Genomic DNA, 22,474 nt, shown 5'->3' with positions numbered 1-22,474 from the left:
GGGCTCCAAAATCACTGCAGACGGTGACTGCAACCATGAAATTAAAAGACACTTACTCCTTGGAAGAAAAGTTATGACCAACCTAGATAGCATATTCAAAAGCAGAGATACTACTTTGCCAACAAAGGTCCGTCTAGTCAAGGCTATGGTTTTTCTAGTGGTCATGTATGGATGTGAGAGTTGGACTGTGAAGAAAGCTGAGCACCGAAGAATTGATGCTTTTGAACTGTGGTGTTGGAGAAGACTCTTGAGAGTCCCTTGGACTGCAAGGAGATCCAACCAGTCCATTCTAAGGCAATCAGTCCTGGGTGTTCTTTGGAAGGACTGATGCTGAAGCTGAAACTCCAATACTTTGGCCACCTCATGCGAAGAGTTGACTCATTGGAAAAGACTCTGATGCTGGGAGGGACGGGGACTAGGAGGAGAAAGGGACGACAGAGGATGAGATGGCTGGATGGGATCACCGACTCGATGGACATGAGTTTGGGTGGACTCCGGGAGTTGGTGATGGACAGGGAGGCCTGGCGTGCTGCAATTCATGGGGTCACTAAGAGTTGGACACGACTGAGCGACTGGACTGAACTGAATGGTAGTTCTATTTTTAGTATTCTGAAGGCCCTCCATACTGTTTTTTATAGTGGCTGCACCAACTTACATTTCCCATCAAAAATGTACAAGGATTCCTTTTTAATCACATCACCAACATTAGTTATCTGTCTTTTTAAGTGATAGCCTTCTGTCAGGTATGAGGTAACATCTGTGGTTTTGATTTGCATTTCTCCACTGGTTAGTACTGCTGAGCATCTTCCCATGTGCCTGTTGGCCACTGGATGTCTTCGTCGGAAAGTATCTATTCAGGTCTTCTGTCTATTTTTTAATTGATTTTTTTGAGCCGTTTATGTATTTTTGGGTGCTAACCACTTAAAGGTCCTATCATTTACAAATATTTTCTCCCATCCAGAAACAGGCTTTCATTTTGTCAATGGTTTTCTTTTGCCGTGAAATAGCTTTTAAGTTTTTATTAGTTCCATTTGGTTACTTTTGCTTTAGTTTCCTTTGCCTTAGGAGACAAATCCAAAAAAAACAAAGCTATGATTTACGTCAGAGTACCTTGCCTAAGTTCTCTTCTAGGAATTTTATGGTTTCACGCCTCACATTTAGGTATTTAATCCATTTTAAGTTTACACTTTTATATACGGTGTGAGGAAATGTTCTAATCTGTTTTATACACAGCTCTTCAGTTTTCCCAGCACCATTTAATGAAGAGACTATCTTTTCTGCATTATATATTCTTTCCTCCTTTGTTGTAGATTAAATAACCGTAAGTATGTGAGTTTGTTTCTGGGCTCTCTATTCTGTCCCACTGGGACCTATGTATGTTTTTGTTTCAGTACCACGCTGTATCCATAACTGTAGCTTTGTAGTATAGTCTGAAGTCAAGAAAGCATAATACCTCCAGCTTTTTTTTGTCTCAAGATTACTTTGGCATTTTGGGGGTCTTCTGCAGTTACATTATTAATTTTAGGATTATCTGTTCTAGTTTTGTGGAAAATGTCATCCATTTTCAACCTCCGCCCCTTCTCCTTCTGGGACTCCCATAATGCAAATGTTGGTATAGTTCATGTTGTCCCAGTGGTCCCTTACACTGTTCCTTTTTTTTTCTTTTTGCTGTTCTGGTTAGATGATTTCCATTATTCTATCTTCCAGACCATTTATGTGCTCTGGATCATCCAGTCTACTATTAATTCCTTACAGTGTGTTTTTCATTTCAGTCTGTATTTTTCAGTTCTTTTTTCTATTTTCTGTGTTATTACTCATAAAAACGCTTTGAATTCTTTATCTGGTAAACTGCTTATTTCTCTTTCATTAGCTGTTTTTTCAGGGGTTTTCTCTTACTCTTTCAATTGAAACAAATTCCTCTGTCTTATTGTTTTGTTTAACCTTTACCTAATTTCATAGAGAAACAGCTTATGGGTGTCATTACGTGGGGAAATCCCTATACAGTCAGCATGTGCCCATGGCTTTGGAGGGAAAGCTGGATTAATCCTGAACACAGTCACATTTTCCCTGAGAGCATGATGGTAGCTATCACCTTGGTAGGAGGTGTGGCTCAAGATGGAGGGGCTAGGGCCAGAGCCGGCTATGAGCTGGCTGTCTGACCCTCTGCTGTCATCTCCCTTTCAGGGACAGGGTCAGGACTCAAATTTCTGGAGCACAAGGCCCAGGGGTCAGTCTGAGTGGGTTCTCTTCCCTCTAAGTATGTACCCTATACACCTCTCCCAGTGGGAACACTGGTAGAACAAGAGGTGCTAATCTGGGCACTCCAAGTGTGGGGGCATGGGCTATGGGTCCTGCAAAGGTCATAGATCCAGACTGCTTCTGATATTCTGCCTGTAATGGGTGCCCCCTACCCTGTTCATATGCTGCTTCAGGCCTGAGTTGCTTCTGTATCTCACAGCCTGTCTCCTAAACAGGACTACAGAGTGTCTGTTTAGCTCAGGCCAGGACGGTGCAAGGGTGGTTAGCTTTCGATCCACCCTCTCCACCCTGCCTCAGGTAAGTATGTGCACCCTCCTCAAGAGCAGAGTTCAGGCTTCCTACAAGCCTCCTGTTAGGCCCACTCGCCCTCCAACCAGCCAAGGAGGCTCATTTTTCATGTGCTGGACCCCATGACTGTGGTACCTAGTATGTGGCTCAACCCACTCAGTCCCCAAGGAGGACCTCTACCCATGTAATTTCCTGAGTCCTCTCCCAGCGACACAAGTCCCAACCTCATCACTTGTCTTCCTTTCCTGTTCAATATCATGTATATCTTTCTCTCAGCTTTGACTGTGCAGGACTCTCTTCGCTAGTCTCCAGTTAGTTTTCAGTGAAAATTGTTCCACGTGTAGATTTCTGATGTGTTTAGGGGGAAAGGTAAGTTTTGCATCCTCTACTCCATCTTCTCTCTCTGAGACACAGCTTTATGACCTTATTATCTGGCCCAAGTTCACAACAATGTTAGTTTCCTCAGAAGGCTACAGAGCCAGAGAGAGGCTTGCAGCTAGAAAGAGCACCTAAATCATATTCCAAAGGCTGTCCTAGGAGGTTTGAGGTATTTTCATGGTAAGAATCTTTGCCATAAGCTTCTGATTTTTTATTTGGGCCCTAACTCTCACTATATACCTTCATTTCTTAAATCTCATCAAAACTTCCATGCAATCCTTTCAAACATTTCCAAAATTAAGAAAAAATTACCGATAAGACTTCTATAATCTCTTAACCTCGAATTTCTTTTCTCTTGTTCCTCGCTGACAGATTTCCACTGCAGTTTCATTCTGAAGTATTCATCACTGCAAAAAACAATTTTACACCAAAAAAAAAGTTACTTGAACACCTAAAAAAAATTCTAATGTATCAAAGCATTTATGATGCTGCTGCCGCTGCTAAGTTGCTTCAGTTGTGTCCAACTCTCGGCAACCCCATAGACGGCAGCCCACCAGGCTCCCCCGTCCCTGGGATTCTCCAGGCAAGAACACTGGAATGGGTTGCCATTTCCTTCTCCAATGCATGAAAGTGAAAAGTGAAAGTGAAGTCGCTCAGGAATTTGCCAGGCAAGAGTATTGGAGTGGGCTGCCATGCTAATGAGATATAAACTTACAAACGACAGTGAATGTTTCAAGTTATGATAAATTAGTAAAAACAAAGGAAAAATAAAATAACCTTATGTCATAAGCTTTGTTTAAACTACGTGATTAATTTACGTGAGATTTTAAGGAAACATTATTTAAATCCTTAATATCAGACCTAAACTTATTCCTGTCATTAAATACTTTATAACCACTAGAGTTTCTGAATAATGACAAATATTCGGTTGGCCAAAAAGCTTGTTTGGCCAACCCAATATAAACTTTTTGGCCAACCCAATATAAACCTAAGGGAAAAAAAATTCTTTTTTCTTTAATGTAACATAAGAGTGCCATTTTCCAACCAGTTAACTGCAGAAATTTGTTGATGTGAAAATGTCTAAGAAGTTCTGGCAAACATATTGAGATGAGAAAGGACTGTGTGAGTTTGAATATATATATAATGACTGAAAATGAGCTTTAAATTAAAGGTTAGACTGACGAACTGGGAATAAGTAAAACTGGACAGTTGGTCTGTGTTTCTTTTTAAGTTTTTTTCTAATTAAGTTTTAATTACTTAAAAATAGAAACACACTTCCCAAAAAAAGAATCAAAGACCAGTTTATAAGAGCACCAGGAAAATAATTTAAAGGCAATTAACCTAAATATCAAATACTCTAATGAACCATTTTTATAATTTCATAATAAACTATAAAAATGAATCAAGATAAATGAGATATATTTAAAAATCTATATCTAAGTTTGTTTAAAATGTAGATACAAAGGAACTAGAATTTTTTTAACCATCTTTCAATATATTCACCAATGTAATTGCAATAAAATCTCTCTAATAAGCATTTCTGGTTTGAAATTAACTACTGCACTCATAACAGAGAAGGCAATGGCAACCCACTCTAGTACTCTTGCCTGGAAAATCCCATGGATGGAGGAGCCTGGTAGGCTGCAGTCCATGGGGTAGCTAGGAGTCAGACACGACTGAGAGACTTCACTTTCACTTTTCACTTTCATGCACTGGAGAAGGAAATGGCAACCCATTCCAGTGTTCTTGCCTGGAGAATCCCAGGAACGGGGGAGCCTGATGGGCTGCTGTCTGTGGGGTTGCCCAGAGTTGGACATGACTGAAGCGACTTCACAGCAGCAGCAGCACTGCACTCATAATATTTAAATTAAAAAAATGAAAATAAGAACATACTCCCATATCCCAGTATATTACACTTTATATGGGTAAGTTACTTGGGTTTCTTTAGTAAGCATACAAAAGACCATTACTTACGTCTTTTGTTTTTGTAACTGAGTTCTTTCCTCTTTGGTACTGTCCCAAGGAAAATAACCCAGAAGAAATTTCCATGCTTGTTTTCTCAATGCATGACTAAGTCCCTGAAGAAAATATGCATATTAAACACACTTGTAAAAAATGAATGCAATATTTTATCTTACAAAACTCGCATATAAACAGAAAAACTAATGATTAAGAGAGAGTTTTATACAGGCATATCTCATTTTACTGCACTTTGTTTCACTGCATTTCTCAAATATTGCATTTTTGAATTCAATTAAACATCTGTGACAAGCCTGTGTCAAACAAATCTATCTTTGCAATAATTTTTTAACAGCATTTGTCATTTCATGTCTCTGAGTTGCAATCTGGTAGTTCTTGCAATATTTCAAGCTGTTTCATTATTATTTGTTATGGTGATTTGTGATCAGTGATCTCTGATGTTACTGTTATTAAATCTTTTTGTTTTGTATTTTTTTCATTAAAATATGTACATTTTTCCTTAGACGTGACACTGTTGAACAATTAATCAACTAAATACAGTACACAGCATAAGTGTAATTTTTATATGCATTGGGAAATCAAAAAATTTGAGTGACTTGCTTATCTACAATATTCACTTTACTGCAGCAGTCTAGAACGCACCCGCAATATCTCCAAGGTACGTGTATATATATGAAAATAGCTCAATTCAGTGAATACTACCTTGTTTTTGACTTTGAGAGTCTAAAGATGTAAGCAGCTGCCAGAAAACAAACAATGAAGAGTATACAGCAGACTATACAGCTGACAGTGGAACTGATTAGTCTTCCTAAACCCAAACCCTACTGGAAAAGGCAGCTACCACAGAGAAACACATCACCTCCTTCATATCACCCACAGAACTTCCAAGTAAGAAAGAGTGCCTTTCCACAGACTTAACAGTATATCCCTCCAACCCAACCCTCAAGGACATCACAAGCACCTCACTCTGTCCTACTGATGATATTTGAAAATATCATTCATCAAAATGGAGTTCATCTCTCCAACATTTCAAAGAAAAAAGAAAACTCAAATACCAACAATTTAAAATACTAAAGTAATTACCCCTCTAAATATCATCTGCTTCATATTATCTACATTTAAAATTCTTCCTTCAGAATCAACGTTCTTAGTCCATTCTTCCAATGATACTGGCTCTCTCCTTTGAACAACAGGTCTTTCGCCCAAATCAATCTAAAATAAGATAAGCAAAAAGGACACCTTTCACAAGTGAAATGAAATCAAAGTATATAGCAACTAAAACTAAAATACTATTACTCACACATAAGTTCCAACATTTCTAATATTTTCCCTTAGTTTCCAATATTTAGTTTATAAACTGCAATAACATTACATACATTTTTCTCTCCTACTAAACACACAAATAACTGAGTGATAAATTCAGAAACAGAAAAACATTGGCTACTTTGGGTTTCAATTACCTAAGTATAGAATATTCAACATATAAATTCTAAAACAAACCCTTCAAACTAAATGGTATGCTATATTATTTTAAAAAAATAGAGTACTATTCCATTCATATTCTAAAATTAACTTTTCTTCCAAACTAAAATTGGTAGCTCTCAGAATTGATTCATGATTCATTAGCTTCACACTGCATTTTATACAGTTTTTTATTCAATTAATGTTGGTAATTTTTAAATGCCATTTGTAAGATAAGTTCTTTAAGTGTATGTGTGTGTTGGTTGCTCAATCGTATCCAACTCTTTGCAACCCCATGGATTGTAGCCCGCCAGGCTCCTCTGTCCATGGGATTCTCCACACAAGAGTACTGGAGTGGGTTGCCATTTCCTTCTCTGTTAAGTACTATAATTTAGATATTTCATAATGTTCTGTGTGGAGCCTAGAATTGTAACAAATTCAAGTCTTGTTGAGCAAATGTAAAGATCTGACATAATTCAAAGCCAAAATTAATCTTACTTAAAAAGAAAATATTCACATAAGAATGAAAGCCCAAGAGTAGTGTCCTGACTAGCTGCCTGCGTAGAGTAACTGAGAAACAAAAATCTGGAACAGAACTATGGGCAACATGCAAGGCTTACTGTTTACTCACTCCTATGCACTCAGTGGACTTCCCTGGTGGCTCAGACGGTAAAGAGTCTGCCTACAACACAGGAGACCCGGGTTCAATCCCTACGTTGGGAAGATCTCCTGGAGAAGGAAATGGCAAACCACTCCAGGTATTCTTGCTTGGAAAATCCCAAGGATGGAGAAGCCTGGTAGGCTACAGTCCATGGGGTCACAGAGAGTCGGACACGACTGAGCGACTTCACTATGCATTCAATGAAACGAACAACCTATTCATTATTATCAAAAAGTAATCAAAGAAAAGAGATCTAACACTGATGAATAGAAAAGGAAAGCAGTATAGTTGGTGAAGAAACAACCAAGAATCTGGTGGCAGGACAAGCCTGAATTGTTATCTGTCAGCAAAAAGTTATAAGAAAGGATTGTGAGAAAGAAGCCAGGTATGACCAAAACTGAGTTTCTATATATCATTTAATTTCTATATTTCTATAGAAATGCATTTCTGTAGCATTAAAAAGCATTTCTCCTGCTAAAATACAAGAGCTATATTAACACAAACTCCACTCACCTTTGTGATGACTTCAAATCCTGGTTCTTCTTGTTGATTTATCTTTAAACCTGGAATAGCATCACTAAGAAAATCTGCCATCTCTGAAGGTGGTCGCTGATGCACAGAAGGATCACTGCCTCTTAAACTATCAAAAATGTAGTTTGTGACTTTGGAAAATCCTACCATAGTTGCTGTATAAGGATCCTTTTTAATTTTCTATGTAGTAAGAAGAAAAATATTGGCACAATTAATTCAAATAAACAATAAAAATACTTCATGATAAGATTAGCATAAGAGCCAAGTTTTTTAAAAGGGGGAGGGAAATCAGAACTAAAACAGTATTCTAAGATTATTTTAAAATTTCATTTCTTTCTGGGAAGAAAAATTTAAATTTTCTAAGCCAATATTTTCATTTGGTTAAAATAGCGTATTAAATGACAAGCTAACACTACTGATTGAATTGCAGATAAACAAATGATTTGCAGGCTTCATTCAATCTGCATACACCAGAAATATATGCAGTGCTTACTTTCCACTGATGAATGGCCCACAACAGCTTTCTTCTGTCTAGTAGTCCTGCCTTCACAAAAAAAAAATACTTCTTAAAGTGTGCAGTACCACACTAATACAAAATATCTGACAGCTAAGTTTAAACACTCACAATATTTAAATATTAGTTGACATATACGGGTAACTCATGCCAGTAAGAGTAATTTGTTCTGGACAGTGCTGTCCTAGAAAACAGTAAAAAAACATTTTTCTACTGCAAAAGTTATTTCTAAATCCAAAACTGCCTGCTTATTCATATTTAGCAAAACAGCTACTTCTTAAAGGTCTATCTTTAAAATGATTATTTTTCATAATAAGAAAAACTGCTCCCTCACTTTTTATTTTAATCACCATTCAAGAGCTCTCCTGTCCTCCTTCCTAAAAAGTCCCCACTTTATCGTCAGAACCAAGAAAAGAACATCTAGGACAAAGTAAGCACTCAAGCATTTGTTGAATGAATAAACAAATGAGTCAACAAAAATGCCATTAAGTTTACATAGAAATCTGAGTAAAAAATTATCTTTAGTGAATAAACAAATGAGTCAACAAAAATGCCATTAAGTTTACATAGAAATCTGAGTAAAAAATTATCTTCAGTTCTGCCTGTGCTTTTTAGCCAAATTCAAGGATATACTCAAATACTTGAAGAGAAATTAGACTAACCTGACCCCAAATGAACCTTCTTAAATGGAAAATAAAAATTCAAACTAGATGATACATACTATTTCTATAGGATGATACATACTATTTCTATAAAATTACAGAGAATAGTTCCATAAAGTTTACACACAAACAGACATGTGCCTCATTCTGTATCTCTAAGAAAGTAAGAGGTAGCATGTATATAAAATAATGGGGTCAGACTAACAGATTAATACAAAATAGACAGAGGATGAGATGGCTGGATGGCATCACCGACTCAATGGACATGAGTCTGGGTGAACTCCGGGAGTTGGTGATGGACAGGGAGGCCTGGTGTGCTACAATTCATGGAGCTGCAAAGAGTCGGACACGACTGAGCGATTGAACTGAACTGAGACTTAAGAAACATACTTGTATTAGACCATATGCTGGTTCATCAAGAAGATTTTCAAAAGACTGTGAAAGACTCTTATTCTGACAATTCACAAGAAGTGTTCTTTTGTCCTGTGGAGATCTGTAATAAAAAAAAAAGGGATTTGTAGAAAACAGTAGCACACTTTATCAGTGATACCTGCGTAATTACTAATGCATAGTTATTTTTCCTTAACAACAACAAACCTTAAATGTCCAGTTCCATGACAATTTCCCATCAATACAGTATTAGCAACTATTTAGTAACTATCTTAAGTGAGTTCCAAAACTACATGAAACTACTAAATTAACAAATAAAAAAGGATGAAGTGTATTTCTATTTTATTTTATTCAAGAGAACTAAATTATAATGAACCCAAACCCAAACTCTTATTTAGAATATAGTAAAAAACCCTTACAAATATATCTTCCCTTATTATAAGAATATATTTTCTCTTAAAGAGAAAGTTGAAGCACCCTTCAGGATTCATTGATATATGTAATATGTACACTACAGGAAAACATCCTATTTTGAAATGGACACTTCACAGCTTGGGAGTATTTCAATATAAGATGTTAAAAATATAAGATACAAAAGATTATCTGTTAAAGATCATTAATTATGCAAATAATTATCATAACACACATGGCTGTAATGTACAGTTCACATAACAGTGTACTTTTAGTTCTTGCTTACTAAGGTCTGGACACAAGTTTTTCTTCACATTTCCTAGTAACTACAGAATAAACAAAATGCTTTCCAAAAAGAGACCCAATTTGAAGTAAACGAATTAGCCAGTCTTTTTCTATTCAAAAGTTTTATAAGTTAGTAAGCCAGCTGTAATAAATCCACAACTTTTGTATTTAAAAACAAAAATTAAATGCACTGTTTTGCTGCTATCTACTTCTAGTTTATTATAAAAACTTGAGATAAGAACTTCAGTATCAGTTATCTCTTCTCAATTCTTACATGAGAGGATGCAACAGCAATGATGGGGGGACATGAAATCCAAAACAGATTTTACTCTTAGTCAGAACTCACTCCTCAAAGACAATAACAGCTTAATAAGCCCCTTGGCTTTTTAAGAGTTAAGGTTGAGTCATTTGAAGTAGTGGAAAAAAATCACTTTTATATGTTCGATTTTCATTAATCACTTTTCTGAATCTCTCCTGGGGGGTGGTTCATGCTTAACATGAAGACCTACAGGTTCTCACAAGCCATTTCTAAGTGATAGCTCAACTTGTAAATGTAGCATCAGAAAAAGAAAATAATTAATACAGGAATGTATTTTTTCCTAACACAGTGGTGCTGGCACTATGGTTATTTGTCTCTAAACATAGTTTAAATCAATTTTTTTCTTTAACTACAAATAAGTGATCATGAAAGTCAAAACACTGGCTTATGCATGTTGAAGGGGAATACATATGCAACCTTCAGTTATCTGTGCCCAGCCAACTATTTGGCTCCAGATGTAAAACTATGGTCACAAGACTGGAGATCCAAAGAAGAAATCACTGCTCAACCAACGACCAACCACAGACACTTTTATAAAAGGAAGAATTTCTTTTATTTTTTTAATAACTAATTCTCTGTGGTGAGGGGCTAGAGGAAGTCACGTTATACTTGTTTGCCCCTAAAGAAATCAACAAAGTGTTTTTTTCAAGCACATCAGCAAGAGGACAGGTGATATGCTGTTAAACAACTGCAGAGTTCACCAGAAGGAGGCCTAGCATTCCAGAACACTGTCCCATTTCCACCTGACAGATTACCATACTGAATGAATCTGGAAAGAGTAATTATTATATTTACATATTCTGGGGTATTATAGATTCTGGGAAGTTGCTCACTCATAACAACGTTATTCAAGACTTTCAAAACCTCACTGCAGCAGTAAGATAGAACTTTTAATGATGCTAACATCAGCAATTCTATTAGATCCTACTAAAGGACTTAAAGAAAACCACTGTCTAACATCCTAACTATAGATGCATAATTACTGAAAATTCAGAAGTACTTTAGAGTGAGCCTCTCTCAAAGACTTCAGAATTCAGAAATTACAACAGCTGAAGAATGTTTGCACACTGAGATGGAACAGTAACTATTTTATATTGCTACTGATATCAATATGGAAAGCTAAATAAATAATAATGTTGCAAAAGATACAAAGGAGAAAAGGTTAGTTAAAAGGTACAGAATATTTACAGCAAAACTGTATAGTTTAATCCTATTTATATAATTTCTATATAGGCTTCTCTGAGGGCTCAGTGGTAAAGAATATTCCTGCTAATGCAGAAGGCTCAGTTCAATCCTTGGGTGAAGAAGATCCCCTGGAGAAGGAAATGGCAACCCACTCCAGTATTCTTCCCTGAGAAATCCCATGGACAGAGGAGACTGGTGGGCTACAGTCCATGGGGTCACCAAGAGTCGGACACAACAGCAACTGAACAAATGTGTACATATGTATGTACGAATACACACACACAACACACATAAATGTATCTCACAAAGAGAATATATAAGGGTCAAGAACCTAATCTCGTAAATGGCTGGTGTTATGATACAACCAATTTGGCTTTTTAAGGAAATATTTCACTGTTTGGATATTTATGTATTAATTTTTAAATGGCCTAATATATAAAATAATTTTAACAGAAGCAATAACCTTCACTGACATCCTAGCAACCAACTTGGTTCCAGAAAAATAACAAGAATGTGTCTGTGGCTCATTCTTTGATCCCACTAAATACGATGTTTTAAATGTTGATAAGTCAAACAGTACAGAACATCAACGAATAAGACAATTTGTTTTTCCCAGTAGTTAAGAAAACTAGTTGAGAAACTAGTTAAGTCTCAAGAAGCTGGCCTACTTTGTGCTGACTGATCCACTTGCTAAAACTGAAAGAAGGAAACGTGCATAGCTGCCCCAGCCTTTGTCTCACTAGCAAATCCGCAATTTCCTTTCACCTGTATGGTTAAGGCCCTTAATTCATTTCAGGAAGTATTAGGAAGACATCACAGCCAAAGATATAAGCCACATTCCTTAATGTAGGTTGATCAGAGAAAAAAGATAACGTAGTCTGATTCTACCTCTACTGATGTTTTGAACTCAGAAGATAAGAAGGATGACCTGGGAACACAGCAGCCAGGATCTCAGTAAAGCTGCTGAAACCAAGCTTTTCCTGGCCTACTCTCCTTCTTCTGGTCTCTACAATTTGTGACCATAGGAACATGACTCTGAAAACACCATTTTGCTTAGGATAACTGCTCCACAGACAGGAAATGAAACCTAATAAAGTAAAAAATGGGGGATAGTTGGGAATTTTCATTTCTTTGGACTTAGTTGGAAATTCCATTTATTTGGATCCTAAGTTGTGAACATAAAAAACAAGAACCTTTAGTATCTCCCTAAGAATTTGATAATAGGAGATAGCTTATACAAATTTGTGACTTATTTTTATACTGGTGACTGTTTATCTGGAATTTCTAATATCCTACCACCTGGACTCGGCATACAATCTCTGGTAACCTACATGACACAATGTAATTGGGTACGATTTATGATGGGAAAAAGATTAAGGGGTGCTTATTTTCTGCCTGGAATACAGAGGGGCCTTGGGGATAAAATTTTTGATGTACATTTCAGGCTATTCAGGGGCAAAGAATAAACTGGCCCCCAGTGTCACAGGAGAATACACAATAGAGAAGTGGCTGGTATTAGGGATGTAGCTTTTAAAGGACTCACTTTACACTGCTATCTCCTCCCCTAGAAACAGTCACATCCTTGGTTGACCATAAATGTGATAAACCCTGGTGGGCAGAGAGAAAACAAAGTGTAGGGAGTCAGACTCCTCTGCTAGGGTCTTCCCTTTGACCAGGTCATTAAAGGCTCTAATTAATCACTTAAGCTCATTCTGTCCCATTTTATCCTCTCCTTAGTTAATCTCATTCTCTCTCAGAGCTTTACTAGTAACACACACACACACACACACACAAACTTACATATTACCCTATTATATACTATATTTCATTGTGCTAAATTTCTAATTCATAGCACTTTAACAGCTGAAATTTTACATTTATTTGTATAAGCAATGTTTGTCTTTCCTGCAAACAATACAAACTCCGTGAAGACAGAGGTCTTATCTCTTTGACTAAGTGCTCCTTTCCACCACTTAGTACGACGTCTAGGACATGGTGGGTCCTCAACAACAACAAAAAAATACCTGTTGAATGAAAAAAAGAGGGGAACACCATTCCCATGGCTTCTTGTTTCCAGGTAGATGCACACACATCTAATAAAGACATATCTAACTGCTGAGGTCAGAAAAGAGGAAGGTGCACGTGTGGCATAGCCCCTTCCAGGCTCTCTTTACCTCTTGGATCCACCTGCCAAGGGAGAAAGTGGCTTCAAGCCTGCTCTCATTCATGTCATAAGTGGTCTGCCCTCACTAGGGAGAACTGTGATTGCCCAAAAGTGGTAGCTGGATGAATTCAACAATGATTGTTTTGGGCTGAATTATTATGAGGCTATATATCCAAGCCTCACCAATAATGATATTTTTATCACCATCTATCTGATTCTTGTATTACTTCTCTCTTGTTTACAAATACAGAGAAGGAAACATAGTTTCACTTACAACCTTCATTAAAACATCAGGAACACATATTTAAGGTACATATTTTCTTTTAAGCACCTAAGTGATTGTTGAGTCTGTCCTTGAACTCATCCATCTCTTAAGCTATTTTCTTCTAATTTCTATTTTGGAGCTATTCCCTTCTAATTTATCTATTTATCTTTGAAGTCCAGTTTATTTAACAATGCTTTCAAAATTATTCGTAGAACTGGTAAGTATCTTGCCATTTATTCATGCAACTAAGATATACTGCACAAATACTACATGCCAGGCACTCTGGTTAGGAATTCAGGAGAAAATGTAAATAAGATAGATACAATACCTCCCTTTAAGGGCTTGTATCTAGAGTAGAATATAACAGAAGTAATCAGACAAAAGTATTTCATTCTGTTAAGGGCCATGAAGGAAGCAAACAAAGGAATGAGAAAGCAAAAAGGCACGGGAGTGGGAACCTACATTAAACAGGAGACTAAGATCCAAAAAAGCCCCTCTGAAGAAGTGACATTAAACAGACCTCAGAGATAAGAAAGAGAGAAGAAGAATCTAAGCAAAAGAAACACATACATACAGGACTTAAGAAAGAGTTTAGGGCCTTTCAGGAACTGAGAGAAAACCATGTGACTAGAATACAGAAGAGAATAGCATGAAATGAGGTTTAAGAAATAAACAGAGCTAAGATACGGCAGGTCACTGAGCACAGTAAGAAGCTTGGGTTTTATTTAATGGTACAGCATTAAACTCTTCTTCTTTAAGTTAAATCCCCACATCCTTCTAGTGTTTTTCATGATATCATTTTGATCCCTCTCATTATACTAGTCATCTTTTCCATGTAGTATAGTTAGTCTAATATATTTAAACACAGTGTTTAAAACTAAGCCCAGTTCTCCAAAATACGATCTTACTAGGATAGGGAGGGACTACCACTTCACTGTAGGGAGTATGCGTCAATCAACAGTCTCAGCTCACCTCACTCTTAACAGTTATATCCCAACAGTGAGCGAAAGGAGCTTGCTATGATGCTAAAACCCCCGAAGAGCCAACCAAGCCTTCTGCCCCAGTTATGACCATGCTCCTTCTGAAATCCACTTAACCTCATGGGTGGTAGCCTATTCACAGTTTCTCAGTTCAAGACCACATTCCACCAACCAGATTTGACTTTTCTCATGGTTACAGGTACTCATCAGCATGCCCAGTGCCAGCCAGAGGTGGTCAACATGCAAGAGAGGAGAACTCCATGCGGAAAACAGTATCTCTCAGCTTCTGGATCACTCCTAGCTTTATATAATCTACACTTAGGCATGATGTTTCTCTATGAAAGTGAGGGCATTAATAAAGTTAACAATCACCCTTACAGCTTCCCAAACTAAAAATCTCAACTTCTCCCTTCTTTCACCTCCACATATCCAATCAATCTCAAACTCTAACACTAAATATACCTCCAATACTTCTTTCCTATCGTTCTCCTAGTTCATGCCACCATTAACTCCTCTAGATGACTGGAACAAGCTGCTAACATGACTGACAAGATCCTTCACTCTATGGCCTGTACTCAGTTCTCTGACCTCATCTTTAAATCTGGTGTCCTCCCTTCCCCCACTATGCAGACCTGTGATACTGACTACACCCTGTTCCATGATTACAGCATGTTGTATGTTCTTCTCTCCATCTAAAACATCTCTGCTCTAAGTATCGCCTTCCCTTTCATGCTAATGCTCACTCATTTGTCAGGTTTCAACCTAAACATTACCTCCTCCACAAAGTCTTCCCTGATGCCTACCCAACTCCCACCTGAAGTACCGCTCCTCCCTTCCTTGTACTTCCTCCATCTTAGTTCTTGACTTTTATGCTATTTGCTTATCAGCCACCTTCACTAGACCATAAACTCGCAGATATCCAGGAACGTGCCTGTTTTGTTCACTTAGATTCTAAATATCAAACAACCAGCACAGTGCTCAGAACACAGTAGGTATCACAAATGTATTTGTGGAGAGTGACAGCCAGAAAAACTATGTGTGCACACACACACCTGCATAAATAAATTCAGACACAAGACTTTTGGAAAGTGAGAACGCCCTAACTTCCACACTTAGAATAATTTTATAAAGGCCTTAAATTTGCCTGACTTAAATCTGTAACATTACAAACGAAACTCTTAAAGAGAAACTACGTAAAAGGTAAAATTGGTAAATATATAACCCCTTAACCAGTGATGTATCATCATTCATTTAAATGTGTATTAAAAATACGGGACCATTTTTTTCTTTAAAGCAGTAATAAGGTGATACACTGCAGACCCAAATTACTGAACTGGCAAAATGTTATTCACTCATCCAAAACAGTCAGCACCCCAGAAAGAGCCAAGCTGCCTGTCCCCTAACGTGCACATGGGTCACTGATGCCCAACACAGGTGAGAACAGCTTGCCCGGGACCAACACAACAACCCAGTTCCAGGAAGCAGAAAACAGCTGGATACTTACTCACATAATGCCACGTATTTTTCAAGAGAGTCAATCAGCAGTTTGCTGTCTCCTTGATGAAAGTGCAGGGCAGGGAGAACGACGTCATCCTTTAGACAGAATACCAAATATGACCAGCCCATACCCTCTTTGTTTTGCTTGATTGATTTCAGGTCTGTCAAACTGAACAGGAATGACCATTTGCTTTTCCCATTTCTATGACTTGGAGCATCTTAAAAACAAGAAAGTGGGGCAAAATATTTTTTTTCACCTTTTTAACAGGTACTGACAGCACTCTTCACAACTGCCTAACAGAAATTTGCTGAACCTAGGGAATGACTGCAGCATTCATATTACCATGTCTTCCACCTGTATTAGAAATGGCAACAAACATTTTCTTTAAAGAACAGTCTTTAAAATAATTATCTTACTGCATACAAATTTGAAAAAAATGCTATCCTTATTTAAAATATCAGCTTTGTCCCAAAATGATAGTGGCTTTAGAAGCAGGTAGGCTGGATTCAAACTGCAACACCACCATCTTACTAACTGAATTATTTCGGGCAAATAATTGAATCTCTCTGAGCCTTAGTTTCTTCATCTGTATAATGGAGATAATTATACTTACCTCCCAATGTTATTCTAAGAATTAAAAAGAAAATACTTGTCAACTAACTACTATGGTGTCAAGTACAGAGCAAATAATAAATATTCATCCTCTCCACTTCCCTCAAAAACAAATCAAACGATGCACTTCAACAGTGCGTTTAAAACAAAATGCATTTAAAACAAAAACCAACCTTTATTCCTCACATCCTTCTGCAATTATTTTTAGCAGACTACACTGAGTGAAGGTAAAAGTACGCCAATATAAAAAGTAACACTGGAGTGAATACACAGACTAACATTTGCAAAAACCCACATAACAGTGGGAAATTGAGGATAAAAAGGTAATCAAGTTGTGAATGCTTCAAAAAGAATGAATACATTGAATATCACTGCTAAAATCAACCTTTTACTAAATTAAGACCTCAGTTCAAGTCAAACTATAGCTATGTAAAATAAAGCATTTCCTAGTATTTGGGCTCTTTAGAGAGACTTAAAATCCTAGGTTTGTGAATAATATCATAATCAATTTAAAGATTATCTATTTAAATAAAAATGTAAAGAACAAAGGAAAAAATGCTATCCAATACTTATAATTAATTTCTTATCTAAAAATGTCATTTTAACATTTTAACTCGGACCTTAAGCAGGAAAGATTCTGAAATCTTAAAAAACCCTTTCTTGAATGTTATTTCATAAGAAGTGTCATACTATCCTGTTATTGAAAATCGTCACTAATTCTGTCCCAACACTATCAACTCCACAAAGATAAACCACATAGATAATATTTGCTTACAGAACTTAATCAAAGGGTAGATCAGTCGGTACTGACCTGAATGTATGTCACCTTCCTATACAGTCAGGAACATTACAGCTCCATCACCTCCAAAAAGATCTCCTCAACTGACCCAGAGGAATCTACACCTTACAGAAACCTCTACTTGCAGGGAATGCAGACACCATCACTCTTTCACGGACATGTGGTCAAGTGATACCTTTAACAAGTATCACTTGAAAGAAAGTCCAGAAAGGCTAAAGTAACTTATCTACGCAGTGACCTGCCGACTTCCTGTTCAGATGGTGAACTATATCCAAGGCTGATAACAGATTTAGTACTATGACTACACATCATGTTTCACTGGAATTTGTATTACAGGGCTCATAACACCATTACAAACGAACAGCAAAGTGAGAACAATTCTAGAATTCCAACATGTGTCACCTACATATGAATGTATCTCGACTACCTATAAAGAATTCATACTACTAGATTATCTACAAAGACAAAAATATTTTCACAGCAAAACAACGGTGAGAAACTAGATACAATTTTTAAATTAAGTTCTTAAATTACACAAAAAGTATTTAATCCAAAGTAATGCAAGAATATCATATGAAGAATATTAAATAATATATGCAGACTATACGAACTATCAGAAGTTTGTGCATATTCGCAAAGTAAAAATTTTACACAGATTTTCTCTTGTTAATGGAAGAGAAACACATTTCATACTAAATACAACAGAAAATGCCTCACACATTTCCTCACTTAAAGCTCTGATAAACGATGAGAGAAACATTACAAGTCAATTCTAGAAGTCCCTTTACTAGAGTGTAAGTTTTAATTCCATTCACAGCTATATGCCCAGTGCTTAGAAAAGTGACTAGCACATAGTAGGTATTCAAAGGTGTGTTAAATAGAATAACAACCTAGTAACAAGTCAACAGAAAAGTAATGTGCAATCTGGTCTACCAACACAAGCTAGCCAGAACTAGAAACTGTCACAGAAGAAAACTAACAGAACCCGAGTTAACCCCAAATTTCCTTCTTTCTCCTTAGAGAAAGGTAAATAAAACTAATTAGTTCTGATGAACTTACCATGTTACCAAATACATGTAAAAAATACCTCCAACACACTGACATGGGAAAACTGGCTACAACAGCAGAAAAGTGAATAAAATAGTAAGTCTCCGTATGTCTTAAACAGAATTAACATGAAGGTCATGACATTTTACTTGAATAGGTTTCCAGAACATCATGGCAGTCTGTTGTTCTGGAAAGATGTATTTTCAAAGCATCTGATCTAGAACATAAAAACAAAGACTTAGCAGTATATTTCCTAAGAAATATAAACTTAAAAAAAGTTTTCAATAGTCAACTTTTTTAAGGTTTGCCCCAACTTTTCCTCTGTAAATCACACCAAAAAAGTAAAAAATGTGAAGGTTATAATAATAAAGTTAAAATTTTTATTTGAAAAACTGCTTTTCAAAAACAAACAAAAATTTAATGGCCTAATTTTTAATTCTGAAACATTAAGATCAGAAAATGTCTTAAGAAGCAGTTTTTATGAAACATGACTGGATGAGGTTAAGCCGAGGATGAGCTGAGATGGAATGGGAAGAAATGGAATACATGTACTTCATTAACTCCTTGTGCTCTTAAATATGTACATGTGTTTGCACACTGGGCCACACGGTGCAATATATTTCTTACTGCTATCATAAAATTTTTTTAGTGGTGGAGAGAATACAGAAAAAGAAAACGTGTCCTTAACTTTTAATAATTACTAAATAAAGGCTCTTTACAAGCCATCATACAGTGCCAAGATATACAAGCAGCATTTATGTCTGTTTCTTGCTAAGCTATGCAGTACACAGTTACACAGACATTCTCAACTCTGAACACTAAAATCACCAGAACTTCTGAGAAATACAGGTGCCTGGGCTCCATCTCCAGAGGATGATTTAATTTGCTGCATGAAACCCAAGCACTGGTACTTTTTTGATTTTTGTTTTTTGCCATGCAGCACAGCATGCAGGATGCAGGACCTTAGTTCCCCAACCAGGGATCAAACCTGTGTCCTGCAGTGGGAGCACAGAGGCTTCCAACCACTGAACCACCAGCGAAGTCCCAACTGGTAGTTTTTTTAACAGCTTAACTTCCCCATGTGATTTCAATGCACAGCCAAAGTTAAAAACCATTAATCTAAAAAGATGTTTACTGTCAGATACTTTTCTCAAACATGTAATGCTTCCTTTATGAAATTCTGAAAATTCACTCATTTTGCTCATTTCTGTAACTTTTTTCATTTTCAAGGATTTAGCAATAATATTAGGCAGTGAAAAATAGCAATTCACATAAACCAATTCTGAAGGTCTGATCTAGAGAAGTTAAAAATCTCTCAAATGCTAAATATACTAAAATTCAGTGGTTTTCTTTTCAAAGCTCTTTCCTGAGGTTTCAACCCACTCATTTGGACCACTGTATTTCTATAAGAGAAAGCTAGCCCTAGCTCATAGGCTTCCCATGGCGTTAGTGGTGAAGAACCTGCCTGCCAATGCAGAAGATATAAGAGAAGTGGGTTTGATCCCTGGGTTGGGAGGATCCCCTGGAGAAGAAAATGGCAACCCACTCTAATATTGTTGTCTGAAGAATCCCATGGACAGAGAGCCTGGCAGCCTACAGTCCATGGGGTCACGAGAGTAGGACACGCCTTAGTAACTAAACCACCATGCATGCATATATGCTTTTTTTTTGGCATTCCTATTCTACAGGGAAGGTTCTTATCAGAACAATGTAAAAATGTTATGAAAAGAAAACCACAGGATTTTAGTATATTTAGCATGTGAGGGATTTTTAACTTCTCTAGATTAGACCTTCAGGGTTGGTTTATGTGAATTGCTATTTTTTGTTTGCCTAATATATGCATGAGCTGATTGTTAAAAAAAAGTTTGTGATTTACTATTTATTTCTTAATTGCTACTGTTCCCAAGAAATGATATAGTACAAAGTGTATATGAGAATGATTCCCCAGGCCATACATGAAAATCAATTTTACTTATATTAACATAGCAATACATATATTAAACATAGCAATACATATTGTAGTAAACTTTGGCTAGCCTTTTTGACTATGGTAAATGCCGATAAATCCTAAATTCAGACCAAAATCATTAAAAGATCAAATATCCTATTAGTTATAAAATACAAAGAAATCAAAACAAAAAAAATGTAACTCTAATTTAGAGTGTTTAGTATTTTTTAAAGAGACCTCCAGTAAGTTGGCCACATCACAGACAGGCTAGCGAGCTTGTATCTGGGATAGTATACGTATGTGTTCTACCAGACTGCTGGCTTGGCTCTTTCTTGTTATCTACATGTAGACAGTCACCACACAGCAAACATAAATTTATATATAAAGGAGAATAGTCACTGAACATATATATAAAGGGGAGACTGCAATGAGCTGTGATGATCCCAGTAAACACTGAAATTAGAACAATATGCTGTAGCGGTATCCTCCATCTCCCCCTGGTGCTTTAAGGATGAAATAACATGACTTTTTTTTAATTCTACAGGATTTATGAAAAATATACATGAGAGACAACCAAAGCAGTTTTTAAAGTGCTTCTTTTTTATGCCATTAATAACTTAAACAGAACAAGTACTTTATGAAGTCACAACCAAGGCAACAAAAAGATGATAAAGGAATAAAAACGTAAGAGTTATACATATTAATCAAAGCAGCAAATCCTCCTTCCTCTAAGAAGCATGAAACCATTTTCTTTGCACTTTTGTTTATACTGTAGCAAATCAGTTTAAGATTTCAAAAGACTGAAATCATACCTCCATTAGTATGTGGTTTCTTTTTAAATGACACTGTATTAACCATGTCCCACTCTGCTTCGTAACTGTTCAGATGTTCCGCGACTCGATGAGCTCTTTCTTTGGGGGCCTGGGTCCATTCTACAACTGAACTGGAGTCCTAAAATAATTATAACATATAAAATATTTAGGGACTAAGACTAGAATTTCATTTCAATCAATAATGTCTTCTCAGCTTCTATATAAATTAAGTTTGTAGGTTGTGGCAGACGTCACTGGTGGCAAAACTGAACACTGTTTCCTACCCTTTCTCCCTTGTTCAAGTTAACAAAAAAAGAAAAGCGTGTCCAGACTCTCCTGCAGACAGAGTTATCAGTGAAATAAAAGCTAAGAGAACAGTAGGCCTTGGGAATGCTTTGATACTTCCTGCTTTCAATGCAGCTATGTTGGTAAAAATGTAACAGCCACCTTACAACCATAGAGAAAAAGCAAGAAAAACATTGCAAAGAACTCCAAACCTCCAGACTTCTGGAGGAAAGTTATTTGAGGAAAACAGCCAACAACAGCCACTTATGGAAGTCATCATCATTGGCTGCTATATTTCTCTTAATCAAAATAACCTAAAAGCTACAAATAACATATCTACATGTTTAGTCCTAAAGAACTTTCTTTTAAAAGAGACTAAAACAAAAAACAACCAAAAACCTAAAAAAAAAAAAAAAAAAAAAACCAAGTCTAAAACGCAACATTAATAATTTGACTAAATCAAAAAATTTAACTTCTAGTCAACAAAAGATACTACACATAAGTTAACGATAAGCAAAACTTGTGAAATCTTTCTAAAATACATAGAAGATGACAGGAAAACATGCAGAATATAAAAATAACCCCTACCAATGTACTTAGAAATCAACAAATATCAGAAAGAGAAAAGGAAATGGCATGAACAAGCAAATCAAAGAAGAAAACATGAAGTGACAAATAAAGATGTCCAACTTCAGAAATAAAGAGAAGCAAGATGAATTTCAGCTTTTATGCACCCTTCA

At 36.5% G+C, this 22,474-nt stretch overlaps 1 protein-coding gene across 3 annotated transcripts in view; it reads right to left on the bottom strand.

Annotated features, from left to right (window-relative positions):
* TBC1D15 (TBC1 domain family member 15) overlaps positions 1–22,474 on the bottom strand; it is a 74,022-nt gene that overhangs the window by 24,986 nt on the left and 26,562 nt on the right. For 2 of the 3 annotated variants that reach the window (XM_070788819.1, XM_019960182.2), the window contains 8 exons: positions 21,450–21,588; positions 16,238–16,448; positions 9,125–9,227; positions 8,052–8,102; positions 7,541–7,738; positions 5,989–6,117; positions 4,900–5,003; positions 3,238–3,332 (listed from right to left, as the gene is read on the bottom strand). In XM_070788819.1, coding sequence (XP_070644920.1) covers positions 3,238–3,332; positions 4,900–5,003; positions 5,989–6,117; positions 7,541–7,738; positions 8,052–8,102; positions 9,125–9,227; positions 16,238–16,448; positions 21,450–21,588 — 1,030 coding nt within the window. The remainder of the gene's footprint in view (positions 1–3,237; positions 3,333–4,899; positions 5,004–5,988; positions 6,118–7,540; positions 7,739–8,051; positions 8,103–9,124; positions 9,228–16,237; positions 16,449–21,449; positions 21,589–22,474) is intronic. The other variant, XM_070788820.1, reaches the window with a different exon arrangement.

The sequence above is a fragment of the Bos indicus genome, chromosome 5 (assembly GCF_029378745.1).
Source record: "Bos indicus isolate NIAB-ARS_2022 breed Sahiwal x Tharparkar chromosome 5, NIAB-ARS_B.indTharparkar_mat_pri_1.0, whole genome shotgun sequence".
NCBI classification, from domain to species: domain Eukaryota; kingdom Metazoa; phylum Chordata; class Mammalia; order Artiodactyla; family Bovidae; genus Bos; species Bos indicus.
This window is presented reverse-complemented; position numbering and strand designations above follow the sequence as displayed.